Genomic DNA, 13,129 nt, shown 5'->3' with positions numbered 1-13,129 from the left:
ATGCCACTTACAAACTTGCTTGTTATCCACGAATTTCTGCGGCCACAAAAGTCACTATTTTTCAAGAATGATGACATTTACACATGATAGATTGTCTGATTGTGCTGTTTTGAACCTTTCTTCTGTCATTTTGAAGTTATTCGCGATCATGAATAATAAACAATCGGCTTTTAGCAACGGCTGATGCACAACGGCTGGTAGAGCTCCATGCGGTACTGGATCGTGACGTCACAGCGCGCCGCTTACGTCAGAGGCCGTTTCACTCGCCTTGCGGAAAGGCACTATTAAATAATTTTTTAATGGTAGAAAACAAGGCAACATATCACAAAGTAATACGTTTACGTACTATTTCATTGGTGTACTTTTCAAAAAAAATATTTTTGAAAATGATGCATGTTCCCAATTGTTGAGGAATGTGAAAACAGCTTTGTACCTTTTAGAGTGGTAATGAATGGTAAAGGCCCATTATATTATAACAGAGAAATAGAGAGACTAAGAAGGTGGTGCAAGTTGGAAAGAAACAGAATTAGAAATGGCTGTGAAAGTAAGGAGAAATTGAAGGAACTTACTAGAAATTGAATCTAGCAAAGAAGTCAAGAAAGGATCACATGATAGCAAGCATAATTTTAGTGAAAAATGGAAAAGTATGTATAGGTTCTTTAAAGTAGAAACAAATTCCAAGAAGGACATTCTAGGAATCATTAATGAATAAGGGGAGTGTTAATGTGAGGGTCTTCAAAAGGCAGAAGTATTCAGTCAGCAGTATGTAAGGATTGTTGGTTACAAGGATAATGTCCACATAGATGAGCTGCTTATACTGAAGAAGTATTAAAATTTACCTATGATAAAAAAATACAATAAGATACAGAAGTTGAAAACTAGTAAAGCAGCTAGAATTGGTGAGATTTCTGAAGATATACTAAAGACAATGGGTTGGGAAATAGTACCATTTCTGAAGTAATTATTTGATTATTGTTTTGCATAAAAGAGCTATACCAAATGAATGGAGTGTTGCTATAGTAGCCCCTGTGTATAAAAGAAAGAGTGTTAGACATAAAGCTAAAAATTATAGGCCAGTCAATTTGATATGCATTGCATGTATGCATTGAGAAAGCATTCTTTGAGATAATATTAGACATATTCGCGAAATTAATGACTGGTTCGATAGAAGGCATTTCGGGTTTAGGAAGCTCAGCTTGTAGGGTTCCAGCAAGATATAGCAGATATTTTGGATTCAGGAGGTCAAATGTACTGTATCGCGATTGACCTATCTACGGCATTTAATAGGGTAGATCATGGGAGACTACTGGCAGAAATGAGTGCAATTGGACTAGTTCAATTGTGACTGAATGTGCGGCTATATTTCTAGAAAATAGAACTCAGAGAATTTGAGTAGGCAAAGTTTTATCTGTCCCTGTAATAATTAAGAGGGGAATTCTTCAAGGCAGTATTATTGGATCTTTATGTTTTCTTATATATATCAACGATATGAGTAAACAATTGGGATCAGAGATAAGACTTTTTACGGATGATGTTATTCGGTATAGAGTAATTAATAAGGTACAAGTTTTTGAGCAACTGCAAAATGACCTCGATAATGTTGTGAGTTGGACAGCAGGAAATGGTATGATGATAAACGGGGATAAAGGTCAGGTTGTGAGTTTCATAAATAGGAAAAGTCCTCTCAGTTTTAATTACTGCGTTGATGAGGTGAAAGTTCCTTATGGAGATCATTGTAAGCACTATGTGTTAATATAAGGAAAGATCTTCATTGGTGTAATCACATGAATGGGGATGTAAATAAAGAGTACAGATCTCTAGACATTGTTTTGAGAGTACTTTGGGTACTTAGGGGTTGTAGTAAGGATGTAGAGGGCATATAGGTCTCTGGTAAGACCCCAACTAGAGTATCGTTCCAGTGTATTGGACCCTCACCAGGATTGCTTGATTCAAGAACTGCAATATACCCAAAGAAAAGCAGCTCGATTTGTTCTGGGTGATTCCGGACAAAAGAGTAGCGTTACAAAAATGTTGCAAAGTTTGGGCTTCGAAGACTTGGGAGAAAGGAGACGAGCTGCTCGACTAAGTGGTATGATCGGAGCTGTCAGTGGAGAGATGGCGTGGAATGATATTAGTAGACGAATACGTTTAAGTGGTGTCTTTAAAAGTAGGAAAGTTCAGAATATGAAGATAAAGTTGGATTTCAAGAGGACAAGTTGGGGCAAGTATTCGTTTATAGGAAGCGGAGTTATGGATTGGAATGACTTACCCAGGGTGATGTGCAGTAAATTTCCAATTTCTTTGCAATCATTTAAGAAAAGTCTAGGAAAGCAACAGGTAGGGAATCTCTCACCTGGGCGACTACCCTGAATACGGATCAGTATTGGTTGATTGATTGATACAGTATTAGGTTCAGCCCCAGCATTTGCCCGGAGTGCAAATGGGAAACCACGGAAAGCCATCTTCAGGGCTGCCGACCGTGGGGTTCGAACCCATTACCGTATCTCCCGAATGCAAGCTCACAGCTGCGTGCCTCTATCTGCACGTCCAAATCGTTCGGGCTTGCATTTTTCGAAGGGTTGGCTCTCTTCTCTCTGCCTTTCTCGACTGATGTTAAGATACGTTTATTATTTCGTTATCCGTCTTAATATACTAATTTCATTACTACCATTGCACTAAAATAATGAAAGAGACTTGTGGATAATGTTTAAAGTTATTTAAAAAAAACTCAGTAATCACGAAAGTGAACACATACAGGCATGGGTGTAGCCAAGGGAGAGGGGTGACTGGGTGTTAGACCCCCCCCCCCCTTTCGATGGAATTTTTCAAAGGAAAATGAACAGAAACTGACAATAAACAAGTGAAAGTCTTTTGAATATTCATAGAGAGAAAACTGTAAAACCAACAGATCTCTTCAACCTATTTTCTAAGAAGGCTCAAAAGTTGGATTTTAGATTGTAACCTGAACATATCATTCGCCGTAAAAGTATTTTCTTTGATCATATTGTTCTTGTTCTGTATATTCATGTAAGATTTTGTAATGTACTGGTACTGCAATTTGAATATCAACATAATTCACTTGTACCAGTATCCTTATAATGACACTCATGCATGCGCGCTCCACGCACGGACAAGCACCTTCATTATGTTCTATCATCATATTGTTACCATAAAGCCCCATCGGTAGATCCTGGCTGCGCTACTTCATACAGGTGACTGTCGGATCTGCACAAAAAAAGCAACCACTCATGCATGTGGGTTGTCTGAGCGAATTGTTCGCAACATATGTTCCGAAGCACATTCTCAGTAAAAGATTCGGCAGATGAAACACTGGAACCTTCATTCCACACACCAAAGAATATGGTCGATAGCAAACATCAACTGATCTATATCACTTAAAGAGGACTCCATTCACTGCCCTATATGGCGTTCTTATGACCACAAGGAGTATCCGACACGTGAAAAGGTGATGGGTTCATTAAACGATAAGGAGGAGTTTACTGGTTCATTAGCTTCTATGGGAGGAATATTTCCTTTTCTGCCTCCTTGGCTGAATGGTCGGCGCCATGGCCTTCGGTTCAGAGGGTCCTGGGTTCGTTTCCCGACCGGTTTCATCCGAAGATGTTTGATTCCTATTACTTGAGTATTAAGTATTTTTGTTTGTCTCCACACACACACACACACACACACACACACACACACACACACACACACACACACACACACACACACAATACCAACCTCCATAGAAACATGCAATAGTGAATACTTCCTCCCACAAAGGGTTGACATCAAGATGGACATCCGGCCGTAAAACAAGGTCAAATTCTCATATGGGACACATTTCGCACCCACGACTCTACCAGGATATGAGAAATGTGAAAGAAGAAGAAGAAGAAGTAGAGAAGAAGAAGTTCTCCATACGAGAGATGTAATGATGGTGGAAAATTTCTGAAGGAGAGACAGGATATTGTAGCAGGAAAAGCAACATGATTTAAGAAAGATACACCTACTCAGGCGCAGAAACGATTCTCAGCATACAATTTCTTTGTACGAAATGTGGGTAAATAAAAATCACTTGGGACAGCATATCTCACTAGACTACAAAAAATCAGGAAAAGGTGAACGATTACATTGGTTCAGTAGTGCATAGGTTTTTAAGGTATGTTAACTTGGTTTTCCTATCCAACTGTAATGTGGATTATGTACAAAAAAGAACAGAGAATGAATGAATGAATGAATGAATGAATCAATCAATCAATCAATCAATCAATCAATCAATCAATCAATCAATCAATCAATCAATCAATCAATCAATCAATCAATACTGATCTGCATTTAGGTCAGTCGCCCAGGTGACTGATTCCCTATCTGCTGTTTTCGTAGCCTTTTCTTAAATTATTTCAAAGAAAATGGAAATTTACTGAACATCTCCCTTGGTAAGTTTTTCTAATCCCTAACTCCACTTCCTATAAACGAATATTTGCCCCAATTTGTCCTCCTGAATTCCAACTTTATCTTCATTTTGTGATCTTTCCTAGTTTTAAAGACACCACACAAACTTAATCGTCTACTAATGTCATTCCATGCCATCTCTCCACTGACAGCTCGGAACATACCACTTAGTCGAGCAGCTCGTCTCTTTTCTCCCAAGTCTTCCCAGCCCAAATTTGGCAACATTTTAGTAACGCTACTCTTTTGTCGGGAATCGTCCGGAACAAATCGAGCTGCTTTTCTTTGGACTTTTTCCAGTTCTTGAATCAAGTAATCCCGGTGAGGGTCCCATACATTGAAACCATACTTTAGTTGGGGTCTTACCAGAGACTTATATGCCCTTGCCTTTACATCCTTACTACAACCCCTAAGTACCCTCATAACCATGTGCAGAGATCTGTACGCTTTAATTACAATCCCATTTATGTGATCACTCCAATGAAGAACTTTCTGCAATGGTTTGTTTATTTATTGAGAAGATTGCAAGAAGGCTGGACCATCGTTCACAATGATTTGGATGAATCGACGATGGAAAGCTCTTTTTAACAATTGAATATACGAAGATATATTCGAAAATAATACAAAAGTAGAAAATCAATGAATAGGAATATTTCACTCTCGCATTTATTTGTCTTAGCTTTGGTGTGTAATTATATGATTGTTTTGCAGTGAAGTGTGTAGGAATGGATATCCACAACTGATACAAAGCTGCCCTTACGCTTTCGTTTTTCAGTTTGTTCGAACTTTTTGTTGTTTCAGTTTGCTTTACGTCGCAACAGACACAGATAGGTTCTATGGAGACGTTGAGATAAGAAAGGGAAGGAAGTGATCGTGGCCTTAATTAAGGTACAGTCCCAGCATTAGCCTGATGTGAAAATGGGAAACTACTGAAAACCATCTTCAGGACTGACGACAGTGGGGTTCGACACACCATCTCCCGGGTGCAAACTGATAGCTACGCAACGCAAACCGCGTTGCCACTTGCTCGGTCGAAATGTTAAAAACAGCTTTCATAGCATATTCTCATTTCAGTGTATTGGATGTAAGCTGACATTATGTAACGTTCCCAGAATTTCACTTTATTTTTAGCGTTTTCCAGCGCTATTTAAATTGTGCGGTAAATTACATTTGCTACGTCAATCTTCACAAAACGTACAGTGGTTTTCACCTGTCAAAATTACTGGCAGTTTCTAAATTAATAGACGACATCTGCTGATAAATGGAGGAGCGGAACTGCAAGAAGCACGGTCGTGTGATATAGCTGGCGAAGGGGAGTGTGATGCATAGCCTTGTTTTGGATTTTTTCAAAAATAAATACTGGTCTTTTAAAGCAATATTAAGGTATCTCTTCTAAAACTCATAGGAACGAATACTCATCTCATTAATCGCAAAAATTAATATTTTACACTTAACTACCTCCTGAACACCTCCTGATACATAGAGTTGAACGAACTTCATAAAGTTCAGACGAAGCGAATAAATAGGATAACACAATTGCTTGCGAGTGGAACATTTACCAGACGAAACAAAACTGCTTGAAAATAATGAGGAAGAATCGATATCAGTATATCACGGACAACGGTCATTTCACTTCTCTGGATATGTGGGATAGAAAAACAAATAAATGAAATAAATAAATAAATAAATAAATATATAAATATGAATGAATATCATCTGACCGATCGGTTTATTTACGACACGACTAGTAATGTCACCTGTGACAGACGATTAAGTAAATTTCAATAACTTTTAGGATATGAAAATTACGGCTTTTACAAGAAGAAGGAGAAGAAGAAGAAGAAGAAGAAGAAGAAGAAGAAGAAGAAGGAAAACAACTATCCTACTCATCTATGATGATGATGATGGTGATGATGATGATATTATGATGATTATTATGCATATGCATAAAGGTGAGTATTTGAGTTTTTAGTTTAGTTTCAGAAACAAACGAAAACGTTACTAATATTCTAACGTAATGAAAGTAGTTGTGTATCGAGTTCAAAGTCAATGGAAATTATACTGCTTTGTTAATCCAGTTACCTATGACTCTAAGTGCGCCACAATAAAGTTACGGAGCTAAATTTGAAACTCTCCTGAAATTGATGTCTGTAGAATGGTTTCTTTTTATGTAATTTGTTTTAAGGATACCTCGTTTTCGAGTAGCCACTGACGCCAACGAGAGGTAGCACTGCCATAGCACCAGAGTATATCCATCCTAGGATCATAATTCTTCCAGCAGTGCTTATTTTGAGCCTTCTGTTAAGATGTATGGCGTAGGTAATGGTGTACCACCTCTCTGCAGTGATTACTGTAAGAGTGTAGATGGACAGCTCGCTGGAGAACACCGTGAGGAAGCCAGCCACTTGGCAGCCGTAACCTGAAATAAGCAGATCGTCTCATTATATGGTGTTATACAGGAAATACAAAACACCAAGTCATTTAAGTGCACCCCCATTTGCGGTCAGCTATTCCCGGCACACACTTGTAGGGTAGGGTTTGTGTAGCCTTTGAATTTAAAGTGGAGTTCCTTTTCACAATCGAAGTCGCTATACATTACACTGAAATAAACATATTTATTTCTAGTCTTCATGGGTTTCGTTTTCAGATCACATTATGTCATTATGAGTTTGTATAAAATATGATACAGTTGGGGTTTTAGTTGCACATTGGCAATGATACAAGAGTGAAAATCTTACTAAATTAAAACTAACTTTTGTAAAGACATATTGTCAGCATGTTACTCACTGAAGATACGTTGAGATGATTTCCTTATTGTTCGATACAAACATGTACTGAGTGCACAGCGATAGCACGTAACATTCAGTCTAGTCGAATACCTACACCAAACACAGGACTATGAACAGGAGGGTGGAGCCAGATTTGCTCACTCGCCCGTGCCAGCAAATAGCTGGCCATACACGGAAAGGAATTGTGACAGACGAGGCCTTTTGTGACGCGTTACGACAGGCTAGGACTGTGAGTGAGATCAGTTTGAGGCGTTATCTGCTACACAGTCAGCACCTCAACTGAAAGACCTCGCCTCACAGATCAAGCCTCTTGTAAAGGAGCCCATAGACGTGCAATATTATTGCGCAATATCGGGGTTTGTGCAATATAATTGATAGTGTGTATTTAATATTGAAGGGTTGTGCAATAAATTGTACGAAATCAAAAAAAGTTTGAAATATATTGCGCAAATCGCAAAATACTGTGCCGTGTGTTGGCAATATTGTGCAATATCTCGTCATCCCGCCAGTTGGTATCAACAAGTGGGGGAGAACGTATCGTGATGGCAGACAAACAGGTGGTAAAAAATGTTTATTTTGGAGTTTATCGGAGTGTATGTACCATGACATTTCGGCTCTATGGGACGTTAAGATCAAGGATTACAGTAATCGCGTTAAAAAAGGTAAATAGAAGAAGGTGCTTATGAGAAATATCGCGAAAAATATCCCAACGCCGACAAGCAAGAAGTTATTTTAAAACATCAGTTCACTGCGTACATACTTCCGGAAGGAAGTGAAGCGGCTTCCTGATACAGAAAAGTGTGTTCACCAAACAAAATACCGGCATGGACTGACTACCGGTATATATTGCCACGCATATTGTACGTCTATGACCGACAACCAACAATATTATCTACACACGATTCTATTTATTGCACAAACCCGATTGTTGTGCAATTGTACGTCTGTGGGCAGCTAACGATATATTGTACAATCCATTTTGCGCAATAATATTGCATGTCTATGGACCCCTTAAGGAAAGCATAGTGTGGACAAAGGCACTGCTAGAGAAATTTATTGAAATGTACAAAGAGCGGCCGTGTCTCTGGCATTTAAAACATGAGGGGCAAACAAGCGTTCTTCAGGTAATATGCTTTGTCGCATTACAGTATCCTCCTTCTTCAGCTTAGAAGCTACAATATCTACAATAAATACGCTATCAACTAGACTGTTCAGCAGTAATAGCTACGCAAAACAAGTCATGATGTATATGTATTACAAATCACACATTTAACGTAATAGCGAGAAAAATCCATACGTGCTTACCTAACAGCTTATCATAATCGCTGTGGTCCATTCGCAAATAATCTGTCGGATCTGTCCCCGAAAGCGAGGCCTGCCAAAAAATCTTTTCCTGTATGGCCACCTATACCTAGATAAATAAATGAACGCGCTGGGTTTTCGATATCTGCATTTCTTTCCGCGCACGGAAATTATTACAGATTCAATTGTTATAGTGATGCTATGTGACTGCGCTAAAAATTCTGAAGTTGCCCGTCCAAACCCCGTGATTCTACGACCAAACGTTCTGGAGATACCATCAGCCCTTGAACTGAAGGGGTAATTTCAATATCTGCTTCTCCCACATAAATGAGAAAGATAAGGTGCTGAAATATTGGGGTTCGCTGGGGAAGTGTTTTTGGAGAAGCTGTCTCGGCTAAGTCGCTATAGAGTACACTGTAAATAAACATATTTATTTCCAGTCATCAAGAGTTTCGTTTTGGCCAGAGGGACCGGCGGGGCAATTTATGTACATTACTTTAAGTACAATTATGCTGACATCTGTCATTTGTAACGAAACACGGTTTCATGTAAAAGATTAAGACCCATAATACGTATAAAATAGTTTCAATGTTACACAACTAGGCAAATTGTGTGATAAAAATGTTAACAATAAAATCTGACGGATATGAGGTTAGTGTGGTGGAAGTTTAAAACATGTTGTAAGCCGAAGTTTTGTATTCAGAATGTCTCCTAGCAAGCGGAATAGGAGTTGAACACTTGATAGTGGTATTACTCGTAAATCTTTACACAGTCAGGCGAGAAGTATAATTTACCGTGTGTATGGCCTTTTAAAGAAGCTTTCCAATACAGTTTTTTCTCGAAGTCGGGAGCTGATGGCTCAAGCTTGCAGTGTGTGTACACACCGTGTCTAATATTCTTTCCGAGGGCAGGAAGAATGTTTAAATAGGGAATAAGGGCGTCACCAGGGATACATCGCACTGTTCAGAAACGTGCAACAAATTTGGACGATTTTTACAACTGCTTGCTAGAGGCTTTACGTCGCACCGACACAGATAGGTCTTATGACGACGATGGGATAGGAAAGGCCTAGGAGTTGGAAGGAAGCGGCCGTGGCCTTAATTAAGGTACAGCCCCAGCATTTGCTTGGTGTGAAAATGGGAAACCACGGAAAACCATTTTCAGGGCTGCCGATAGTGGGATTCGAACCTACTATCTCCGGGATGCAAGCTCAAAGCCGCGCGCCTCTACGCGCACGGCCAACTCGCCCGGTGATTTTTACAACTATGTTTTACGCTTAACAATATTTGACTTGTACGATAATGGAGAATTGTTATACTTAATGAATGTGAAAAAAAACTATAAGGCCTCTGTATCTTCCATGTACACGTTATTGAAATACCTCGGTTTCAAATGCAAGTTAACCAATGACGGTAGGAAATTACTTTTAGAAGGAAGCGACATTGTTGCTGCCAGACTAAAGTTTTTGTTTACAGTGCATACTCTACGGGCCTCTGATGATGGCAGACTTTTCTTCTTCTGGATGAGACATGGATTAATCAGAATCATCCAAGGACGCACCGGACCGTGACGTCACAAAAGTGGCCCACGTTCAGCATGGCAGTGCACGGTCCGCTCTCACTGTCAGCATGATATTGTTCATTTATTGAACCTTAACGATATAATTGAACACGCCTTCAATTGTGGTATTATTTAGGCTTATGTACTACACGAGTTTTATGCGGGAGTGGGGGTAACTTGCGGGGCAATTTATGTACATTACTTTAAGTACAATTATGCTGACATCTGTCATTTGTAACGGAACACGGTTTCATGTAAAAGATTAAGACCTATAATACGTATAAAATAGTTTTAATGTTACTAGGCAAATAGATGATAGCAATTCATAACAGTAGTCTGGAACCTTAGAAATTAGGCTTCAGTTTAAGTCTTATCTAACAATTCCTAAGGTTTAAGTTTATCATTTTTTCTTTTTTAGCGATTTATGGGTATCCTTACTTGAGGATTTCTTCTTTTTAGTCATGAGTTTGTCTACGATAACTGTTCTATAGTTATTCAATAATATATTACAAAAAATGTATACCGTATACAATTTTCAACGAAATGTTTAAAACTATTTCTACAATCACTGCATGTTTCAAATATGACGTTTTCATTTTCCAGAACATTGTTCAGAAGCGGAATATGTATGTCTCTGAGAATCCCCACGTAAAAACATCGATTCAAATTTATCGCTTATTGTCCTCTGGCTTTAATATTATCATTATTTAACAACAAAATGTCGTGAAAACTTCTACAGACACAATTTTTCATAATTATTTTATAAATGTATCCACCATTATAAACTAACCTAACAAAATTTTTCAGACACAATAACATCATTAAACTCTATTAGCACAGCTTAAAAATGTGAAATGTCTGTAGGTTTGAAGCTTTTATAATCTGAGCTCTTGCAATCCATATACGTACTTAATGAAATATCACTAACAGGGATGGCTGCGCCTTTAGCAGAGAATACGTTTATTACCGTTAGGGCTTTTAATTTTTGTTCTGACTCAAGGACTTGCTTCACTTTAATATGGTAGCATTTCCTTGTACTGCCCAAATGTTGCTTCTAATTCGTCAGTTTGAAATTTCCCATACAATACATACTTGAATCCTATACACTTGTTTTCAAGAAATTAACTAACTCCAAAATAGGTTTTATAGTGTGAACTAAGGCTGTTTGAGTTTCATTAGGAAGTTTTCCATGACGACTCTCTGTTATTTGTGTGGTATCCCCTTGAACAAACAGTTTATCCCACCTAATTAACCATGTTAAAACTTGAGCAGAAATAAAACATTGTCGTCATGAATTGAAAATATTGCCTTACAATGAGGGTCGTTAAATCTATCGCCTTTGAAAGCATGCTTAACATTAACATTCTTCGACCACTGAGGAATTATTTCTAAAAATACAGCTGTGCTTTTAAATTTAATTTAATTTTTATTTTATCAAAGTGTTTTAATGCCCCGACATTTTTCTCATCGAACAGCTGAGAACAAAGTTTTGCATTTTGTCTAAAGAAGTCGGGTACAGCACTTTTTGTTCAGGGCATGACCAAGCTTAATACATTATTCTCTTCTCTTCAGTACAGCTATTTAAGGTGACCTACACTAGCAAAACATTTTTTTGCCTGACTCAGGGTTGTCAAAGTCAGGTAACACGGAAGTTTGTGAGTTATCAGCTTGATTAAGGCAGTTATTTCTTAAGCTCTTAAATAAATGAACAGCATCAAACATTACAAACATCTTTTGTGTTTCGTAAAATGGGTTTTGAAAAGTGGTTTGTAAATTGCTTTTGCACAGCTTTTCAAACATTTTCCCATTAACACTGTTGTTATCAGAAATTATTCATGCTACCTTGTAACCTGTAACTGATAATACTTTAAGGACTTGCAAAGTTATTTATTCTAAGAAATGCGACGTTAGGTTCGTACATGGAAACAAACCAACAACGTCTTTATGTTTTAAAAGAATGAATGACAACATAAAAGATTGTACAGTTGTAGCTAATGTAGTGTTATTTTCTCCACGTTTACTACTAAAAGAAACCAAACTCTACCTTTCCTCCCTTATACTTAAGCTCAGGTTTTACATAGACTTCATCCAACAAGAAGTTGAAAAATCTTTCATGTTCATTTAACAATTTTAGTTTCTTTTTCAAGTAATTCCAATGTGAATAATCTATACCTAAATTTCATGTCCGTAGTTTTGCAGTAAAATACTGTACTATAAATACACAGGGTGTGGCATTGTAAGGAACGTTGATTGGCTTATCTTCTTATATGCCCCAGAAAATGCGAAAAATATTGAAGCGAACCATGTTATTGGTATACAGGAGTGAGACACTCTCTTTGCAAAGGCTAAATTTAACTGTTCCTTGCAAAATTATAATTTAACAGTAATGATACAGTCATCAACTTCACTTTCAATGTCATCGATTATTTTGTTCACAGTTCCTATTTTGTCATGGACGTTCACTTTCGAGTCACCAGCAGGACTAAACAGGAAGTTACTGATACTTTTCAAATTTAACCATTTTAATATCTTGCTCCTGTCACCTAATGCACGTATATCAGGATTATTATTGATGAAAATGTCATGGTTTATGGCTTTAAAATCAAGAGCCTCGTTTAATGCTGAAGAAGCACGAATTTTCGGAATATTTTCCTCAGTCATATAAATATCCGACTCGTTGGCTAAACGATCAGCGCACTGGCCTTCGGTTCAGAGGGTCCCGGGTTCGATTCCCGGCCGGGTCGCGGATTTTAACCTTAATTGGTTAATTCCAATGGCATGGGGGCTGGGTGTATGTGTTGTCTTCATCATCATTTCGTCTTCATCACGACGCGCGGGTTGCCTACGGACGTCAAATAGAAAGAGCTGCACCTGGCGAGCCAAACCCGTCCTGGGATATCCCGGCACTAAAAGCCATACGCCTTTTCATTTCATTTGGGAAAGCATTCTTTCTGATTATATTAGACAAGTTTGCGAAATTAATAACAGGTTCGATAGACGGCGGTTCGTGTTTAGGAAAGGTTATT

The 13,129-nt window shown here is 38.2% G+C and overlaps 1 protein-coding gene across 1 annotated transcript in view; it reads right to left on the bottom strand.

Moving 5' to 3' along the window:
* The window catches only part of LOC136863491 (lutropin-choriogonadotropic hormone receptor), a 207,931-nt gene that overhangs the window by 29,219 nt on the left and 165,583 nt on the right, over nucleotides 1–13,129 (bottom strand). Inside the window, exon 7 of the mRNA XM_068225963.1 lies at nucleotides 6,643–6,871. Coding sequence (XP_068082064.1) covers nucleotides 6,643–6,871 — 229 coding nt within the window. The remainder of the gene's footprint in view (nucleotides 1–6,642; nucleotides 6,872–13,129) is intronic.

Source organism: Anabrus simplex, chromosome 2, assembly GCF_040414725.1.
Source record: "Anabrus simplex isolate iqAnaSimp1 chromosome 2, ASM4041472v1, whole genome shotgun sequence".
NCBI classification, from domain to species: Eukaryota; Metazoa; Arthropoda; class Insecta; order Orthoptera; family Tettigoniidae; genus Anabrus; species Anabrus simplex.
This window is presented reverse-complemented; position numbering and strand designations above follow the sequence as displayed.